The sequence below is a fragment of the Mytilus trossulus genome, chromosome 2, assembly GCF_036588685.1.
Source record: "Mytilus trossulus isolate FHL-02 chromosome 2, PNRI_Mtr1.1.1.hap1, whole genome shotgun sequence".
Taxonomy (NCBI): Eukaryota; Metazoa; Mollusca; class Bivalvia; order Mytilida; family Mytilidae; genus Mytilus; species Mytilus trossulus.
In genome coordinates, this window is record NC_086374.1 from 99748975 (window position 1) to 99771753 (window position 22779).

The following is a 22779-nucleotide window of genomic DNA, read 5'->3' on the forward strand; positions in this document are numbered from 1 at the left end:
TCTTTAGAGTCGCTAGTTATGAAGTACTTGTGAAAATTGGACCCTGAAAGACAGTTTTGCCAGTCCTATTCACTATTTGCCAGACCTGGGACTATTACACTGTTAGTATAATAGTCCTAGGCCAGAACTACTTCAATAAGAATGCACAGGCTGAAAAGTCTTGCCTTCTTTACTAATCATTGATATTATGTTATTAATCCTAAATATAAAGCTTTACTACAACTATCACAAAAAATTAACATGATCCAAGAAAACGAGGTCAATGTCCTATAAACCAAACAAGAAATACATGTACACCTCACAATCATTCACTACACTAAATATTAGTTGAACTATTGCTTATAGTTTCTAAGATACTGACTTAACCATGAAATCTAAACATTGCATTCGCAATCATACCAGATCTTCTTTTTTATATTGAACAATGAACCATGAAAATGAGGTCACGATCAGATTAACTATGCAAAGCAGACATGTACCGCTTACAATTCTTTAATTGCTTATAGTTTAAGAAAAAAAAAAAAAAAACTCAAAAACATAACTTTGACCACTGAACCATGAAAATAAGGTCAAGGTCTGATGACACCTGCCAGCTTGACATGTACACATTACAATCATTCCATACACCAAATGTGGTAGTCCTATTCCATACAGTATGAGAAAAACAGACTAAAACACAAAAACTTAACTACAAAAGATACCCAAAATGTCAGCTAAAAATATCCGATTGTCCAATATATTCAATTAGCCAATGAATGTATATTCCTATAAAAGATAGTTTTTATTAATAAAATGAAACATTTCTGTACTAAAGTTTTCTTAAACTTCGTAATGGCGCAACTTCCGGCTTCATTTCCTGTCAAGAAAAATATGAAATTATTTCAAAATAATCTATTGTACATGGTTTTCACACATTTTTCATGAATATTCCTATCCAATTAGCTGATATATTCTAATAACCAATATTCGATTATCCGATGTATTTTGACTGAACTGTATAGGGAATGGTTCGGTGTTTTGAAATAATATTACAATAGCCGATATATTCGTTTAACCGATATCCGATTAGGTGGAGTCTACTGTATAACCACTGAACCATGAAAATGAGGTCAAGGTCAGATGACACCTACCAGTTGGACATATACACCTTAAAGTCCTTCCATACATCGAATATCCTAGACCTATTGCTTAAAGAATCTGAGATATGGACTTAACCACCAAAACTTAATCTTGTTCACTTATCCATGTATTGAGGTTGAGGTCAATTGAAAACTGTCTGATGGGCATGAGGACCTTGCAAGGTACACACATACCAAATATAGTTATATAATAAAAAGAGAGAAATTAACATTACAAAAAATCTTTACTTTTTTTTCAGGTAGTCACTGAACCATGAAAATGGACATGTGACAGATAGAAACTTTGTAACATGAGGCAGATCACTATCCCTTTGTCGAGCTTTCTGCCACAAAAGTCACAGGCTTGACAAAAATAAAAAAAGTTGGATTACAATACAGGCAGCCTGTATGGGTTAGATAAAGGTGGTATTCAACATCTATCGACTAATTTAAAGGATGATAAAGACAAATTTATGGTTTCTTTTCTTTGTAATGAAAATATATTTTTACCATTGCACTAGATTGTATATTCCTGAACTTGGAATTTGTATTTTGAGACATACAAGTTTGCTCACTGTATTTTGTCTGGAGCCTTTTCCTTGGTTTGTAGTTAATTGCATATCTTTGATAGTCTGGAATTTATTCACAACTTTTCTGTACTTGGAGGCAATATATAGCTTGACATATTGTGGATTCATTATTAATCATTGGATACCAATTTTCATGGATTTTGTGGGTAAAGATAAACCATTAAATTAAATGGTCAATGAATAACAAATTTTCTAAAGGTTTGTATAAAGTATTCGGCAAAACCATGAAAATTTGTGTCCAAGAAAACAGAAGAATCCACAGTATTGGGTTTACCTAATTTTTGTTCAATGACAGGACAATATGTTATCCTTGGTTCTTTATTGTTGTTGTTTGGTTGCTGTCTCTATTAAATATTTTCCTTATTTCATTTGATTCATATCTATAATATGGAATCCCTTTTAGAACACAAATGCATTGAAACATTTAACTTCTCTTTAGTACACATCAATGATAAAATACATATGATTAACCTGTTTTTTTTAGTTGTCTCTTTCTTTACCATTGCTGGCACTTATGTTTAACAAGAGTGCACACACTGAAATGTCTCGCCTTCTTTACTAATCATTGATATTATGTTGAAAGTCCTAAATCTAAAGCTTCATTACAACTGTCACATAAACTAAACATTGATTAATGAATCATGAAAATAAGGTCAAGGTCAGATGACACCTGCCATCTTGACATGTACACATTACAATCATTCCATACACCAAATATAGTACACCTATTACAGTATAAGAAAAACAGACCAAAACACAAAAACTGAACTATAACCACTGGACCATAAAAATGAGGTCAAGGTCAGATGACACCTACTAGTTGGACATGTACACCTTACAGTCCTTCCATATACCAAATATAATAGACCTATTACTTATAGTATCTGAGATATGGACTTGACCATCATAACTTAAAATGAAATGAGGTGAAGGTCAAGTGAAAACTGTTTGACGGGCAGGAGGACCTTGTACCTGCAAGGTACGCACATACCAAATATAGTTTTCCTCTTACATATAATAAGTGACAATTTAACAATACAAAAGTTAATTTTTTTTCAAGTAGTCACTGAACCATGAAAATGATATCATTGAAACTTTGTAACATGGGGCATCTACTATCAATATCCCTATGTCGAGCTTTCTGCAACAAAAGTCACCGACTCAACAACAAACCAAGGCTATCCCAGTGACATGCCAGTGTAAAGTGTCTCCTAATAGTTATGCAAGATTGTAATAGTAATCACTAGTTATGGTGTAAATATATCTCTGTCTACACTCCAAGGGCACTTGAGTTCATCCTTTCGATGAACCTTCCGATACTCATCCTTTAATTTCTATGTAGTATATTGTGGGCTGTTGTTTGTATCTTGTATTGTTTTCCTGTTTCTTTGAGTAATGAAGTATGATTACATTATCAGTATTTATTTTTTAGTTTTCCATCTAACTTCAGCAAATTCAGAAATAGTTTGCTATGCTTTTTAACAAATCATTATTACAAGTAAGGTATCCAGAAAATAAAAACATGCATTATGAATATTTATGAAGCATTTTCTGAAATGGCAATTCTAGTAATTAATCTCTACAGTATATTTTGTGGGCAACAATTCTGAATTAAAAGTAATATTTGTCCTACAAGTGAGAGGTTTAGCTATCTATATAACCAGGTTTAATCCACCACTTTCTACATAAGAAAATGTATGTGCCAAGTCAGGAATATGACAGTTATTATCCATTCGTTTGATGTGTTTCAGCTCTTGATTTTGTCATTTGATTAGGGACTTTCTATATTCCTTTGCGTTCTGTATTTTATTTATCATACTTTTATAGTGTTGATTGTAATTCAGAACACTCAAATTCACATAATTCTATATTTATTAACAAGAACAGAAAGTACCTACAATGTTTATAGAACAATTCCCGAGAAACATATATTGCCTCGTGATAACATGATAAAATCTTCTAAGTATTGCAAGCGTATAGTAAAAAAAAATCCTAAAAAGACGTGTGTAAGGAAATATTTAAAAGGTTTACCTCCATTATTTTAAATATTCAAATAAAAATCCTTATAGTCACTCGTTATTACAGAAATGAACAAGAATGTGTCCATAGTACACGGATGCCCCTTTCGCACTATCATTTTCTATGTTGAGTGGACAGTGAAAATGGGATTAAAACTCTATTTTGACATTAAAATTAAAAAGATCATATTATAAGGAACATGTGCACTAAGTTTCAAGTTGATTGGACTTCAACTTCATCAAAATCTACCTCGACCAAAAACTTAAGCCTAAGTCGGGACAGACGGACAAACAGACGAACGGATTCAGACCAGAAAACATAATGCCCATAAATGGGACATAAAACAAATCATTTTCCAGTAATAAACTTATGTACATAATCTTGTCTGGATATAATCCTTTTATCTAGAGCCTTAGGTTCCATTTAAGAAAGCACTATAAAGACGTGAACACACAGGAAATAAATGCAAATGAATTGAATTTTACTGCAGGAATGTAAAGCAGAACCATAATATCAATGAATATAAACAATTGTTGTGCATGCAAAATGAATTCTGAACACATCAAATATAACAGTTTTACCCTTCTCTAGCAGTTTTAGAAAAAAAAGACAATCTAATATGGTTACAATAAAATACTTATACAGAATCTACATTCTTGTATCATTCAGTAAATGTATCCTAAATCAGTACTATTTGCACATTTATATATATATGCCAAAAAATTGACATAATTAGTATTCCTTTATTTAAAACAAAAATTTTGTTTATCAATTAAATTTTCAGTGTAAATAATAAAGCTTAGGAGCAAACCTTGTGTACAATTCCAATAACAATTGGCATGTGTAAAAAAGAATAATCAATTGTGCTGTTCTATTAATCTAAAGCTGCATGATCATTTATATTTTCCATCCATAAGTGTGGGATAAACTTAAATCTACTAGTGTGATAACTAATTGCCCATTCAAAATCCTGCCTAGTCTTTTTACGCAGGAACTACCTTTCTGATAAAATAAGAATAATTGATCTAAAATAAAAAAATTAGGCTACGTCTACTTGCAAGTTTCTTCTTATAGAATACAAACCTCAAAGTTTTTGACCACCCCAATTCAGTAAAGGACCAGCATAATTTTGGCATTTTACCATAAAATAAAAGTGGTGACCAGCAGGTTTTCTTCAGGGACCAACAGTGGAGATAAGACTATGAGAACTTTTCTTATCTAACTTGCTTTGGTCAAGAAAGAAAAATGTTAATGACTGTTTCATTTTCTTTCTGGTGCTAATCGATGAAAATAAATTTTATGGAGAAATTTAACATAATCAGAAATTAAAAGTTTCCCAGATTTTTATAAAATAGATGAAACCTGATAACCATGACTTATAATTGACCCATGATATGCTCTTTGTTTTTTCATATAGGCTAAAAATACCACAAAAAATAAATGAAAACCGTTTCCTCAGCTGACAGCATCACAGTACTAAAGTAAGAAAATAAATCCTTACACAATAACAATACATTTCAATCCTCAGTACCGACTTACTGAATAATTGTATATCTAACTAAATGCCCTGTCAGTACACAATGGTAATCTCATGGGGGTAACCCACAGGGACAGATACAGACATTTTCAAAAGGGGGGTTAAAGGATAAAGGGGGATTCCAACCATATGTCCCTATTCATATGCATTGATAGAAAAAAAAAAGGGGGGTCCAACCCTGGAACCCTTCCCCATGATCTGCTACTAAGCCATAACAGTTATTTAGAAAGATTGGAACCATTGTTTTATAATGAACAATCCTTGGATGAAAAAAAGTATACGTACGTATTAACTTATAAAATGCCATGAATCACTCTTTAGGTTAATGTTGGGAATAAAGATTAGGTTAAAATTGGCTCTATATATTTATATAGGTCCCATGTCCTACAAAGAGTTCTGATAAACCTTTTTTTCTAGAGCCTTATTTCTAAAATAATCTTTATCATGTTTATTTGTTAATTTATTGTTTCAAAAAATAAATACACAACAGGGAAGATTGTCATGACTTTTTTATTAAAGTTATTCTCTATTTATTCTTTATAAAGAACTGCAGTAATTTCAATGGCCCGCAAAATGCAATATCGAGGTTTTCATCCACAAATTATTTGATTACAAATACAGTAAAATAAGAAACCTCATTTTAAAAATTTTGGATTTCTTTTTTCAAACAATTTAAAATTTGATTATATAAAGCTAGCAACCAACCCAAAAAGGATATAATACTTTTAAAGTAAACATGTTTTACATAAAAATGTGATAAGACTAGGATAAAAGATAACAGACATGTATCATAAATGAGCAGCAACATTCTGTGCTGACTACTTTTGGCTTAATAGTAAAATAAAAATTTACAATGTATCACAAACAGCTATCAACACCACAAGACCAAAAATATTTTGGATACCAAAAGATACCAATAATTTTTTGAATACCAAAAGATACTAAAAGTTACCAAAAATATTTTGATATCAAAAGATACCAAAAATATTTTGATACCAAAAGATACCAAAAATATTTGAATACCAAAAGATACCAACATTTTTTGGATACCAAAAATATTTCGGAAAAGGACATATTATCCAATCAATCACCACAAGTGTTCATGAATCACAATAATAGATGCAGTAGGTTTAAAAAATGGCCGACAAACTTCCCTTTCATTTTAAAATCCTTCAACATCCCATCCATCATCGTCACCCCATCCGCTAGCACTTGTATCCTAATAAAAAGAAATAAAATAATATTGATTGTATAGGTTAAAGATGTGTGATGGATGATCACTTTCTAGGTTCCCAGGTTCAAACCACCATTTTTCTTAAAATGTCCTGTACCAAGTCCGGCATATGGTAGTTGTTATATAATAGTTCGTTTCTATGCATGTTGCATTGTCATTTTTTTTTTTTGCACTTCAGCATTGCTGTTGTTTCGTTGTTTTCCTCTTATAGTTGATGAGTTTTGACTTTTGAACAGCAGTATACTACTGTTGCATCTATCTAGCAATAATGGGATTTTAAGTATGTTTCTGGATATGGAAATCTTCAATAACAGACTCCTTTATGACATCATAACCAAAGGTTGCCACCATCACTACTATTGCATGAGGGTTGTCAATGCAGTTTTACTGGTAATGCATTACACTGTTTTAAGATCCTGATTTTAAATGCTTTCTAATCAATATGTGATAGCTATATTCTAGTTTTGGAAAAAAGGAATTATTTATCAGTTATAATTTGCTTCAAGCTAGATTTAAGTATATTTTTCATTCTTTTAGATAAGTGCTATGTGTCTTTTTGTTAGTTGTTTTTGTGCTTCGTCCCATGGGTGATGAGTCAAGACATTTCCAACTATTTTTTAAATTTCATTGTGAAATGCTGTTACACTACTATCCCAGGTATCCCATGATCACAAACATGTACATGCCAACCATCATTTTGTGGATCTATCAAGACAGGAACCTGTAATTCAGTGGTTGTCATTGGTTCTTGTCAGTCATAACTTTTTTTTATTCTTTTTCGTTTATTGATGTCAAAGTCTTTTAACCTCACTTTACAGTATAGGTTTTGTACATTGTTGAAGGCAGTAAGGTCACCTAAATATTCATACAACCACTCTCATTTGCAATCATACCATATTTCCTTTTTTCTTAAATGAAATAATTACCAATTTTTCATAACACTTATTATGGTAATTGTGTATGCTGATAATTATATTCAATACTTACCTTGTCAACTTCAGCTTCTGTATAAACAAATAAGGAGGATTTCTCAGAGTTACTGCCACTGACTGGACTCTTAGGCAAACTAAATGACAAATTTTCTTTAGGAGTAGTAGGTTTAATTGTAGGAATCATATCTGCAAAAAAATCCTCTTCTTTCTGAGCCTGAACCTTTATCTCCACATTATGAATATCAAATTCAGCACCAAGAGGTTTGTTAGCTTGTGGTTTGATAGTTTTCACTTTCCCTTTTAACGACATTCCAGATTTTTTTAAAGTATGATCAGTTTTGCTGTAGGATTTACTTGTATTTTCATTAACATGATTAATGCCATTGTCTTTTGAACACATGGAGTCAGTCCTTTTATCAGTAGGATGAATTCTATTGGGGGAATAATGTTTATTTGAGGAAAGTGACTGAGTTGTCTCTATGGCAACACTAGAATTTGTCGGTGATGTCCCATGATCATGTGACGAATTTGACCAATCATCATTAAGAGATTGATTCTCATCCTCCCAATCTGACCAGTCATCTTTGTCTGTACTGAACACTTCTGGTTGAATGTCATCTACATGATTTGGTTGCATGTTAATTTCCTGGTCAACAGGTAGACTTTTGACTATATTATCAAAATGACTGTCTGTTTCTGAAATTCTGTTGTCAATTTTATTTATCTCATCTTGCGTTGCTAAAATAAAAATTGATTTATCAAATACTTTTGGGAAAACAAATATTATAAATTACAAAGGTCATAATCATTTTAAATATTGTGTCTCTTATCTCTGGATTCGATAGCACAGTTAAACCTGTGTATAAAAAAACACCAGGGTCGAAGATTTGTTTGTGTAATAGTTGTTGAAGTTACACAGCCGGAATTACAAAAGAATTTCCAATGAAGTCCTGTCACATGCATCCAGTTTAATTACACAATGTAAATCAGATGAAAAATGGTAAATTCAGACATATGCAAACATAATGAAAATTTTGTATGCTATTTTATCTTATCACAAAAAATGTCTATAGCAAAAAATAAATTACTCATCAGAATTTTCTAAAGAAATTACAATACAGTTATTATCACATCACCCAATTGTAAACATTGTTAAGTCAAATTAAAGGAGTAAGCTGCTATGACCCAAAATTTAGAATTTTTACAATATTGTTAAAAGTAGAATACATCTTGTCCATAAATATTCGTTTATTTTGACAATATAATCTATTAAATAATCCGTTTATATTCTTAATTAGAGTGATTTTCTTCGTTCAAAACATTTTTGTTCAATATTTGAGAGCTAACTTTCATCTCACATGGTCAAACAAAAGGCTTTTTAAATAACTCTAGGTAAACTTGTTATATTTAAGTTAGTCATAAGCTGACCATTTTTTCTTAAAATGTCCTGTACCAAGTCAGGAATATGGCCGTTGTATTCAAATAGTCTGTTACTTTCTATATATGTTGGCATTTGTTCTTCTTTTCCTCTTATAGTTGATGTGTTTATCTTGGTCTTAGTTTGTAACCAAGATTTGTTTTCTTTTAATCAATTTATGACTTTTGAACAGCAGTATACTTCAGTTGCCTTTATTTGTATGCAGCGTATTCTGAAATCATATCAACAAGTCTTTGCAGCTTGTCCATTGTTCAAACAATCACAATTATTAAAGCAAACATAAAATTATGAATTTATAGTAATCTAGTATGTATATATAACTGCATGTTCTTTTATTCCCATATCCTATTATTACCAGCATAATTATCTTTATGATTTTCACCTTTTGTAAACGAATTCTTTCTGTTTTGTCTTTCTAGTCTTTTCTGTTCTCTTCTTTCTCTTGCTTCTTTTATTTTTTCTTCTTTACTTTTACTGTCTGAAGGTGAGCTTTGGTTATTTTCTGTCTTGGTTTTGCTAAAGACAAAAAAAGGAAATTGAATAGACAGAACACTGATCAAATTAAGTTTATAGCTCTAATATGACTATCTTCAATCAATTTGTAGTAGAAGTCTTGTACTTATTCCAATTAACAAATGGTACACACAATGAAACATGTAACATCAGTATATTTTAATGATTCTGGAAAACAAATTGAATATCATAAAATTGTTGATAGCCAGGAACTTTATGAAATCTTAAAAAGTAAGCCTTTGTGTATTTGTATAACTTTTAGTTTATAAACAGTTGGTGTCTTGGAAGGTGCATTTACAGGTGGCATGATATCCAAATTGAACGCAAACATGTAAGTAATTCACAGGATAAAACCATTAGCTTTTTCAATTTCCCTTGTGCACTATGGACAAGAATTTACAATTATTTTGTCTTATTTTTGCAATATACCTCATTGTAGCTAGATCCTTTAACTTCACCTTGCCATTTCCAATTACACCATTTATATTCTTGGCAGGATCTTTTTCTTGTAGATTTGTATTTACATTCTGAAAGTAGAAAAAAAGGTTTTCTAAATTCTAAAGAAATATCTCTCAATATTTTATCTTCTGATCAGCAGCATCCCACTTCTTTGGTTGGATTTTTTTTATTTTTTTTTTAGGTATTGTATATGTACTACATTTACCGTTACGGACAATTACACATGTGGAGCAGGATCTGCAAACCCTTCCAGAGCACCTGAAATCACCCCCGATTTTTGGTGCGGTTCGTGTTGCTTAGTCTTTAGTTTTCCATGTCTTGTGTACTTTTGTTTTTCTGTTTGTCTTTTTCTTTAGTAGTCATGGCTTCATCAGTTTATTTTTTTATCTATGAGTTTGAAGGTCCCTCTGGTAATTTTCACTTCTCTTTTCTGGACGTGGATCTGCCCACTATCAACAAATCAATTTACTTTAGAAGAAGTTTCTGACAACACAGAATCAACATCTGATAACTTAAATCTTACAAAATTACTAGCCAACATTTTACATACATGTACATGTTGTTATTACACTCACAACAACCATATTGAAAATATTAAACTGTAAACTGTACTGCTCACAAGGAAGCTATTAAACCAAGAGGTCCAAATGGTGAAGTTGAAATCATCCCTTCGTAAATTTTACGGAAGCCATCACGAAGTGGTTGACCGTTATGGAATAACCGTTTCACAAATGATATCGGATATGTTCCTTACGTCGTCCCCTTCCCTTTCATTAATTTGACATACCGAATTAGACTATTTACCAGATTTGTAATCACATTAGCAACACGACGGGTGCCGCATGTGGAGCAGGATCCGTTTACCCTTCCAGGCACCTGAGATCACCCCTAGTTTTTTGTGGGGTTCGTGTTGTTTATTCTTTAGTATTCTATTTTGTGTCATGTGTACTATTGTTTTTCTGTTTGTCTTTTTCATTTTTAGCCATGGCGTTGTCAGTTTGTTTTAGATTTACAAGTTTGACTGTCCCTTTGGTATCTTTCATCCCTCTTTAATTAATATGACTAAAACTGAGGAAATCAGTTAAAAATGAGAATGGAAATAGGAAGTATCAAATAGGCAACAAACTGATCAAAGAACAGAAAACAACCGAAGGCCATCAATGGGTCTTTAACACAGCGAGAAAATCCAACACATGAAGGCTTTCTTCAGCTGGCCCCTTAACATAAGGCCTATAAAAAAAACTGTGTTTCCGGTAACATCATTTTTTTTTTTACATTGCAAACGAAATCTGGAAAATTATCATGGTTTATCCAAGTCAGAGTCCGTAATTAGTTTCAAATACTGGAAGTGAAGCCATTTGCAATATTTTTGAAGCACCTGCTGTGAACATTTCTTGGATTTTTAACCTATTTGGAATACCTTTTGACATTAATAAAATGTTTTACTGGCTTTCTGTGCCAGAAGAAGCAAGTTAGATAAATTATTATGTCGATTAACAGAAGTCTATGTCAAAAACAGGGTTGGTTGATACTATTTTTTTTTAAGATCCAATAAACAAATTAGGGTTGGGCTAAAATACACAGGGTCGGTTGGGTTAACTTTTCTACATTGGTTAGAGATATAGGGGGAGGGTTGAGATCTCACAAACATGTTTAACCCCGCCGCATTTTTGCGCCTGTCCCAAGTCAGGAGCCTCTGGCCTTTGTTAGTCTTGTATCATTTTAATTTTAGTTTCTTGTGTACAATTTGGAAATTACTTTGGCTTCATTATCACTGGACTAGTATATATTTGTTTAGGGGCCAGCTGAAGGACGCCTCCGGGTGCGGGATTTCTTGCTACATTGAAGACCTGTTGGTGACCTTCTGCTGTTGTTTTTTATTTGGTCGGGTTGTTGTCTCTTTGACACATTACCCATTTCCATTCTCAATTTTATTAAAGGAAACTCAAATTATTTTCTCTCTGCCTAAATATGTATTAGATAAGTAATAATTAAGAAATAATTCATGGAAGCCATGGATTTGTTGGAAATTTAAACATGGCCTGGGCTGTGATATTCAAATTTTATCCTGAGCGTTAGCAGGAATAAAATTAACGAATATCACGGCCCAGGCCATGTGTAAATTTCCAACAAGTCTATGGCTTCCATGAATTATTTCGATTCTTATAGGACAAATAAGTTCATTTAAATACTGAAGTGAGTGTGTGTAGCTCAAACTTCGATTGTTACAAAAAAGTTTATATTTTTGTGACATTGACTAAATAATGTTTTTATACTGCAACTTAAACTAGTATATTGATAGCTTTTAAAATCGTTACATAAATATCAACCTTATTTTCATCCGTTAATGAACCCCTCATTGTAGAGAAAGTGTTCCATGATGAAATTGACATTGCACAAAATATAACTGTGTTACTATATTTAGGAAATAAACAAAACTAGTTGCAATATATTAATTCTTTTATTATGCATCTGAATAAGAATAAAAGTTCTTTTGTCTTTTGTTTTATCACAATTTCTAATATAATAAAATTGGCAAAGCATTTGCAAGGAAGGTTCAAATACATGTGGATTTAAGTGGGAGGTATATTGTAACATCCATTATTATGTACATCTCGGAGTCTGCGCTAAGTATAGATATATCGAGATTTTTCACATAGTATTGTTTACAAAGCGAAAGAAGCACGTCATCTTAGAATGGACAGTATACTAAACTCCAAAATGCATATTTTAACCTTCTCTTACCTTTGGTAGACCCTCAATAAAATATGTCTTACTCCTCCCTCCAATAACTACATCTCTACCAAGTATGGGTATCATGTCTGCCAGACAATGTAAACTAAGGGCAGCTAACTCTTCATTTGTATCTCTTATACCAAGTAAAATCTAAAAAAAGACATTGATAACAGTATATTGATGAAGAAGAAATGTATCTTAATTTGTAGTTAAGTTACCGTAAAAGTGTTCACTGTTAGAATTGAAATGTGTAAAATAATTTGGTTATAAAAATAGCTCAAAGAGTAGAAGAATGTCTAGACCTTCAATCAAGAGAATATAGTATATTATAAATCACACTAAAACTTAAAGAAGAAATGTTTAAACTTTATGCAGATTTTTCCTGCTACACAAATAATTTTTCAATAGATCATATTATGTAATGCAATATATATTATTTAAAAAAAAAACATACTGTTATATAATGTATAAATACATTGTTTTAAACTGCTGAAAAGATGAGATAGATCTGTAATTACCTGTGGAAAAATAATATCCTCCAACTTTTCTTTATCAAATAAATCTACATAACATGGAAAATACTTGAGCAATAAAGTTCTTATGTTTATTTCATGGCAACAGAAAGCTTTATACAACTCTGGAATGACACAAGATCTGTAAATGGATTCTGAAAATACCGGAGTTATCTCCCTTCTCTGAGCCAATCTTCCATTACTAAAATCTACAACATTCATGAAAATAATTGAACAGAAGCATATAATTTGTGTTCATCAGAAATATAATGAAACTCAATGACAAATCTCAATTTAGGCTCCCAATAATATACATCTAAATTAGGAGTATCTTAATGTTATCAGTCAAAACTTCTTGACCGCCTTATTTAACTTGTTCACATATTATTTTTAATTCTAGTTTCTTTTATACATTTCAGAGTTAAGTATGACGTCCATTATTACTGATCTAGTACATATTTTTGTTTAGGCGCCAGCTGAAGCATGCCTGCAGGTGTTAGACTTTCTTACTGTATTGAAGAATCATTGGTGGCCTTAAGTTTTTTGCTCTTTGGTCAGGTTGTTATCTCTTTGACGCATTTCCTGTTTCGATTCTCAATTTTATGTAATACAAATCTACATATATTTACCTCTCAAAGGGGTCAATATGTGAGGAGCCACAATTTCCCTTGCTGTTTTATCTAGTAATACAAATCTACATATATTTACATGTGTACCTCTCAAAGGGGTCAATATGTGAGGAGCCACAATTTCCCTTGCTGTTTTATCTAGTAATACAAATCTACATATATTTACCTCTCAAAGGGGTCAATATGTGAGGAGCCACAATTTCCCTTGCTGTTTTATCTAGTAATACAAATCTACATATATTTACCTCTCAAAGGGGTCAATATGTGAGGAGCCACAATTTCCCTTGCTGTTTTATCTAGTAATACAAATCTACATAACAATGGTTTGACTAGATGTTTTCCTACTGTTTCTTCAGGAAGAGACTGGAGTCTTTGGAGTAAATTTCTGAGAGAAAATAAAAGCTAATGAAAAAGCTGTGCCTTTCAAATGGGACATGCATACTATTTTGTATGATTCTATACATATAAACATGATAAATACTTCTATCATTCTGAAAAATAAGAAGTCTTTAATAAACATTTTCAATAAAATTAACTACTGGACATAAGCATGATAAGTTTGTTATAATCTGTGGATATTTAATTACTAAAGTAATCAAAACCATTTTAAATAAACCCTAAAAATTAGGCAGTCATCAAATTTAACTGAGCATAAACTGCCAGAAAATATATGCCAAAATGGCAGTCTCCAAGTTTTGATATATGGACACTCTTAAGTCCCTTAGATCAAATTTTTCAGGTGCACAACTTCATATCCTGTAAGTTTGGTGGAATACTTTTTTAAAAAGATCTTTCCAAAGAGATTTACCTCACCAAAGTTTGAGACAGACAACTCTGCAAGACACCAGAAGTGGTCCCTATATGCCACTGCAGCCTTGATATTAAGTTACACAATAAATTACAATTACAATTAAATTCCCTCCCCAATTTGTGTTATCACAAATTATATTAAGGTTAAAGAAATACAGGATTGAAAAGTTCCACAAATCTATTTAATTCATATTTGTTGATTTCTCTAATTACCTGTAGAAATCTTCCCTTTCGTCTTTATTCTTCAATGTAATGTGATGAAGGAAAGTTGAGAGAGATAATAAATCATTACTGAAAATACAACATAAATTTTAATGAGTACAAAAAATATGTTAGGGCTAAAAAAATAAATGTGTGAGGGTATCAAGATAAGTTTTGATTTTGACCTTTGGTTTTTTGTGGGTCATTTTATTTATGTCCATTTGATGTACACAAAACAGTTAACAGAATAGATTTTGAATGTGAAATTTTAAAATCACTCCAACATAATTTTAAATGATATAACCCTTTTATATCCTTATGCTATTCAGTTACTGTACTTTGTATAATGCCATTGTCATGAAACTATTTTCCTTACAATGGATCACTTCAATGTCAAAACTCAACATCCTTGAAGTGCTATACACATAAAATATTAACAAGAAGTTCCAACCTTTTTTTATTGCTTTTTTTTAATAAAGTAACTTTGCTAGATTGGTAATTAATATGAACATAGTAATCATACAATTCAACAAATTGTAAATAGTAACAAACTACTATGATTTGTCCTACAATATTATTATAATTTTTATAAATAAATTTGACAATTATTATATTTACATAGATTCTTAGGTTTTAATTAAGTAGCACAAATCTACTGTAAAATGAATATATCTTACAGCAAGAATCATACCTAAATATTTTGTCCTCCAGAAAGGTGTGAAGCTTTGGTCTTTGTGTTGGATCACTATTTAAACACTCATCTTGAATTCTGAGCTCAAAAGTTTTTATTATATCATCTGAAAGAAATACATATAAGTGATGTAACTACATAAAATTAAAGCCATATGATTTGATTTTGCATTGGAGCTATTTCATAGGAAAACTGACAATCCTAGTCAATTAAAAATTGAGAGCACCCACTTGAGCAGGTTTTAAACAACCTCAGTGTTGACTGGTTAGTTATAACAGTAGTATTATATCATGTATATAGACCACTCTGTCACCAAAGCCCCTTATAGTCAAATAAAAAATTGTTTCTGATGATTATGATGTTCAAGAAATTTTTAAACCAATGCATGCATATATTCTAAACTAAGTTCTCTGATATATATTTAAAGATTTCATTACAAGTTTATATAATTAAAAAAAAAAGATTCACTAGCGAGAGTGAGTGTTATCTTAAACAATGGCTTCTTATTGACTTTTCAGTTAAGAGGCAGTAATAACCACGGTTGCAAAAGTGATACACAATCAAAAAATGATTTCAGTTAGATCATTATTTGTAAAACAGTATGATATGGACATTACAAAAATAAATAAATTTATAACCAGTAATTATAAAGTATCAAGCTATACCTAAATCTTCTAACTGTTCTAGTAAGGAGTCTACCAGAACACCAAAACTATACACATCTCTGACATGTCCAAATTCTGCTGTTAAATTCAATCCTTCTCCCTAAAAATAACAGAGATTTCAATTTCAATTCGGCTTACTTTGTGAAAAATCATACAGAATCAAGGAAAAATATACCGAAGAGGATATCACTGCCATGCTGGACTTTTTAATTGACAACATATTTGTTGAATTTGGAGGTTTGGTCTTCCAACAGACTATTGGAATCCCAATGGGTATCAATTGCGCTCCTCTATTTGCAGATTTGTTTTTATATTCCTATGAAGCAGAATTTATCCAAGGGCTTGTACAGAAAAGAAGAAAGAAACTAGCCGAGTCTTTTAATTTCACCTTTTGGTATATTGATGATGTACTGTCCCTTAACTTGAGACAGTTTTTAAGCAACCTCAGTGTTGATTGGCTAGTTATTACAGTAGTATTATTTAGACCACTCGGTCACCAAAGCCCATTTAAAGTCATATAAAAAGTGTTTCTGATGATTATGATGTTCAAGATAATTTTAAACCTATGCATGCATATATTCTAAACTAAGTTCTCTGATCACTTACATTTAATATATCCAAGTGAACTTGAAATTAAAGATACTACTGACACAGATAAATCTGCTTCATATTTAGACCTTTTTCTCGAAATGACTACTGATGGTAGGTTGAATACCAAAATTTATGACAAACGCAATAATTTTAATTTTCCTTAAGTCAACTTTCCATTTCTGTGTAGCAACATCCCAGCGGCACCAGCATATGGAGTATATGTGACTCAATTGATACATTACTCTAGAGCTAGCTCAAAGTACGTTGATTTTGTTGAACTAGGTATACTGCTTTCTCAAAAGTTGCTAAGACAGGGCTATGAACCAATCAAATTAAGGTCATCACTAAAGAAATTTTACAGTCGCCATCACAAGCTGATTGGAAATTATGACAAAAGTTTGTCAGAAATCATATCTGATATTCTTCCTCAGTCATAATAACCTACCATCATTACCGAACTGAACAAACAAATAACATGACGGGTGCTGTATACCGTGCAGGAAATGCTTACCCTTCCAGAGCCCCTGATTTCACTCCCTGTTTTAAGTGGAGTTTGTGTTGTTTCTAAATTATTATTTATTATTGTTGATGTAGTAAATGTCCTTTGGTTTTGTGATTTTTTTTTACTCCTTGGTTTTGATTGTTATTGTCTTTTTGCTTATAAAGAGGGATTAAGTCATTTTAAATTTCTTTAGATCTTGTATTCAGGATAATTTTTTATGTTCTTAATTTCTTTCTAGCCAATGCTAGCTATTCCAATATTCTAATTTTCAAGAATCTAGGCATAAATAAGTATTGAAATGAATTTTAAAAAATAACATTCAAAAATAATTTTAACATGAAATTTTCTGCAAATGGTTTTAGCCTCATTGGATTTTGTTATGTGTTGTTGATCATTTTAGCATTTGTTTGAAAATTGTATACCTTCCAATTCTCACTTTGTTGTGCTGATTCTATAATTTTGATCACTTACTCTTTCTCATTCCTTTCTTCAGGGACTATGCTTACCCTTTCTTCAGGGACTATGCTATTCTCATTTCTAAATTTTTCAACACTTTTTAAGAATTGAGGGGTAGCTTCTACAAAACGACAGGCACATTCAAAGCCACCAAGTTTCCAATGTCCATTCTCTGTGACATAAACTGTATCAGCACAAATATTGTTATGACAAATATTGGCCTGAAAATAAATACAATAAACTATAATAATTCTTATCTGCTAGGCATCTTAGATTTTAGCTGCGGAACTGTAGCTCATGTGTCCTTATGATATATTTTGAAAATTTGCTGCATCTGCAAAAATTATCATAAGTGCCTAAAAGCTGCTGTCCCTGAGCAACTTAGTTCGTATCAATTCTAAATTTGGAGGACAATAATTTACCTATGTTAAAATTTCAAATCAATAAAGAAGATGCATATCAAGGTAAAAAACAAATACTTATGGAATCATATGAACTCCAAAAGGAGCTAAACTAAGTGGGGCAACCGTGCAAGTGTCTCCTGCGATACATGCATCCCTCACCATTCACATATACACTCCGTAGAACATTCAATGACATGTGAATTCACAGATGGCATTTATATCAGTGATTTGTATTTTACACCAATGGAAGCTATAATGAATGCTTTTCTCTGTTTTTAATCAGAAAATTTTGTAATGAGAAAGGGAGATAAATATTGTCTCAAAAATAATCTTGACCTCTTTGTTTGGTACTAATAAAAAATCATTTCTGAAATTCTTCCCGACCCCAGAATACTGAATACCTATTTGAATCTATTGTTTGAGAAATAATTCATGGAAGCCATAGATTTGTTGGAAATTTACACATGGCCACGGCTGGAATATTCGAATTTTATCCTGAGCATTAGCGAGGTATAGAATTAAAGAATATCATGGCCCAGGACATGTGTAAATTTACAACAAATCTATGGATGGCTTCTATGAACTATTATGATTCAGGACAAATACAGTCATTTAAAAACTGAAATGAAGGAGGGAATGTGGTGAATGCTGATGTTCTTTTTTACTCCCTATCAGATAAAAGATTAAATTTTCTAATAAATCTGCAGCTTGGATGATTTATTTAAAAAAAATATCTGCTGGAAAAAACTAAATTTATCTTTTGATTCTCAAACCGTACATTTGCCATTATTAATCTACATGTTTTTCGTGTAAGCTACAGTCAAATCCAAAGATTTGTAGATTTCACCGACTTCTTGTGCATTCATTCTTTTTGTTATGCATTCAAATAAAAAAATAAAAGGTTCTGTAGTCTTATTTCAATTTCAGATTTTAAAACCTAATATCGACATAGCATTTAATTTTTTAATAGGTTCTGATTCATGTGGATTTACGTTGGAGGTATATTGTAACATCCATAATTATGTATCTCTCTAAGTCTGCACTAAGCATACATGTAGATATATCAAGAATTTTATCACGGTGTTGTTTACAAAGTGAAAGAAGCACTTCATATTAGAATTTAAATTTACTTCTATATAGGTACAATGAACATTGTATACAGCTTCATTCATTTTTTTCCCCTGAATACTAACCTTATCATGAAGAAATGACAAAGCTGAAATTATATTACAAATGCCAGAGGCAACTTCCATGGATGATAAATCTCCGATGACAAGTGACAATGGTGTTGCTCTTTCTGTAACAAGGAAACGATCTTCATTCTTTCCATCTCTGATGTAATGGAGGATATTTGGATGACGAATACTCTTCAAAAACTGAAAGTTTATAAACATAAATGAAGATCATTTAATGTGGCAACCACTTACATAATATATGCAGAAACACCTCAGGGTGCAGGAATTTCTCGCTACATTGAATACCTGTTGATGACCTCCTGCTGTTTTTTTATCTATGGTCGGATTGTTGTCTCTTTGACTTATTCCCCATTTCCATTCTCAATTTATAATTAAATATTTCTATGAAAACACCATGTTTCTCAATTGCTGTGACAGAGGGTTTAATACTTTGTAATCAGGGATCAGAATTGGCATTGTGCAGGTGATCCGAGACCAGTAGAATTTGAGTAAGACCAGTAGGTTTTGTCATCTGGTTGTCGATAAAAATCTGATTGCATCATAATCTTGGTTTGTTTACCAAAACATTTACCTGCAAAATCAATTATTATTTCTCAATCAATTTGGAAGGAAACAATCGGCTGGACAAAAATATGACATACAAAATGTAAGTGACCTTCAAAACTTAAGAAAGATCGGAATACAGTTTATGAAATTAACAAAAGGAAACGTAAATATATGAAAAATACTGAGAAAAAGATCGCGATCATTGTTTAAATTATATCGTCGGTTTTGTTAGATCTATTATTCATAATGTTTCACACTAAACATGCTAAAGATATATCATCATTTCATACGGTCCTGGCTAATGAAATGTGGAACACAGCCTTGATTAACTCTCTTTTTCTAACATATGTAAAAGAAAGCGTGAAAATAAAAGTAAACATCTATTATTTATAATAATGTGTGTCAAATAAATGTCATTTTTGCATGACCAATAGATTTACAGTCCACTGGTCATGGTCCAGGTTGCCAGTACACAAAAAAAACATAAATCCAACCTGTTTGTATGATCGTTTTCTGTGTATCATTGTTTACACACAACACTGTACTATAAGTATCAAAGACAGTATTATATCATTATTATATATAGGTAATACAGAATGGGAGATACATTCATGTACATGTAACTAGCTATAGTCATAGTGCTTGGTTACAAGCCATTGAAGGACCATGTTTCACTGTATAACATGAATAATGTAATTAAACACAATTTTCTTTTAATTTTCTTATTTTTAATTCTCATCATATGAATCTTGCGGTCTGTTTTAGGTAATTTCCCACAATAAATTATGATTCAATACATGTAGGTGTTATCCTTTCTCATTTTCATTCCTACTTTACTTGTACAAGCAAGTCAGGAGTATATAAAATTAATGTGAGTGGTGGTCATATGTTGCTCTGTATTGTCAAGTTTGTTAAAAAAAACCATCATGGGTGAGGTAGTACCTGCACCTGCCTCTATTATTCTTTTTTATTATAAAGATTTTCATACATGTACATGCATTTGGAACCCATTTCACATCTTCCAGGGTTTTGAACAACCTGAGATGAGTTTAAACACAAATACATCAATTTCAATTACTTTTAAATTTCTTTCAAAAACTCTTAAGTTGTCTTTTTTCTTAGATCTCTCACTGAAAACTGTTATTGGGGTGTCGTTCTCAAACGTGATACCATGTCTGACTTCCCATTGAGTCTCTGAACCTGTGATTACAGGATATTCAAGGGAACACTCTTCTAACGAACTTGTTTCGGCTCCCATTGATATTTTTGTATCACATTTACATTGTTTATGCCCTAGAAATCTCAAAAATAAAAAAATACTGAAAATAAAAAATAACCGGAAGTCAAAATTATTAAGTAAGATCTGACAGAAACTCCGAAAAGGAAACGATTATTTTCTCCGGAAATATGATTAAATATTCTTCTTGAGCTGATTACAAATGCGTTCAACTTTGTCATAAAGTTGTTTAATTAGTTTTAATTTAATATTTCTTCGAATTCACAGTCGATTTATATATCTTATCTTCCCATTTGTTAAAGGGGCACTAGCTACGAGATCTATGAAAAACCTATTATATAGATATTATTTTTTGGCTCAATTCCTCAATCAGTCATGAAATTTTTATAGTGAAATAATTATTCCTTTATAGTAGCCAACATCGTTCAATTTTGTCAAAATAAGCAAAAAAAACTATTTGATTATGACTTATTCACTGCAAGTATTTGACCTCATTGAATCCGTATTTTAATTTTATTTTTACTTTAATTTGACAACGGACCCCTCAGTAGCTTGAGATGGATAACACTTAAATTGTTTGTATAAACTTATTTAAAGGAAGAGAATGTCACCATTGAAAGTGAAACAAAGGTAAATCATTTGATTGACTGATTCGATCCGCAACTAAACATTCTAATACAGGTAAAAACGATGATAAATATTTTTTTTTATCTGTAATATAAAATTAAATAGACCTAGAATAATTCAATAGCACGTGTTTGCTCAATCATTTAATATCCATTATTTATGTTTACATCGCTTAATTATATGGTCATCGGATGACTATAGAGGTCAACTCGATAAACAATTAGATGGCGTCTAGACTCAAATACACACGAAACGAAGCTACGTATTTTCATGCCTGTGCCTTGTTTGTTCTTTTATTTAGACTTTTAATAGTTTGGAAATGTTTTACATTGTTATAAATCAAATATAAGAATTGGATTAGAATCGGTAAACATGAATTTGGCAGCTAGTGATCCTTAAATTTAACATTTTCTTTCATCATGGTTTAACTCTTCTCTCGCTCTTAAAGTGCACTACGCGCGGTTGCCGCATCATTCTAACGAAAGTTAAGTCATTGCATAGGCCCTACGGAAAAACTGTCGGCGAATAAGAGTGCGGATTGCATGCCTTAATTGGATGATAGATCTTTCAGCATTTTGTGCAACAAAATAATTTAAAACCTTCTAAACTACCCTTAATTCTATTATCCTTAAACATAAAATTCAGTGGTGAAGTTCCATTCTCTTTTGATTGTCTTTCAAAAGTTTTTTTAAAAGTGAATTGGTGTATATATGAATTTTGTAATCCTAAAAAATATGTTGAACTGACTGGTCAGATACTCAAATGTGTATATATTGCGGCAAACTTTCCCTCGGATGGACGTCAAAGACGTTAGCGCCGATTTGTTTTCTTGTGTGACGTCATGCCACTATACTGATTTTAACAACGTCGAGACAAGACAACCTGGGCATTTCTTATCAAGATGATTGGGACATTGTATAAATTCAGCGTTTTGCATACGGCTATTTCAACTATTGGTTCGGAGATCCAGGATGCCGTGAGAAGGGTAGGAAGTTTATGGCATTTGTGTGTGTTTATATGGTCCTGCATTTTTGTGCTATACAAGAAAAACAACCATTCAGCGTACATTGGACAGCTAAATACAAGATTCATGATAGTTGCCATACTTTATTTATTTTTACATAACTATGTTTTGG

General features: G+C 31.6%; 1 protein-coding gene across 1 annotated transcript; it reads right to left on the reverse strand.

Moving 5' to 3' along the window:
* Positions 1–3562: 3562 nt before the first annotated feature.
* Positions 3563–21100, reverse strand: LOC134708529 (protein-associating with the carboxyl-terminal domain of ezrin-like). Its single transcript, XM_063569149.1, has 13 exons — positions 20858–21100; positions 19231–19413; positions 17684–17854; positions 16085–16184; positions 15420–15525; positions 14741–14818; positions 13963–14102; positions 13095–13297; positions 12586–12726; positions 9811–9908; positions 9251–9384; positions 7486–8168; positions 3563–6483 (listed from the first exon to the last, which is right to left on the reverse strand). The coding sequence occupies exons 1-13, from the start codon at positions 21035–21037 to the stop codon at positions 6427–6429; spliced, it is 2274 nt and encodes a 757-aa protein (XP_063425219.1). The 5' UTR covers positions 21038–21100; the 3' UTR covers positions 3563–6426.
* Positions 21101–22779: the final 1679 nt, after the last annotated feature.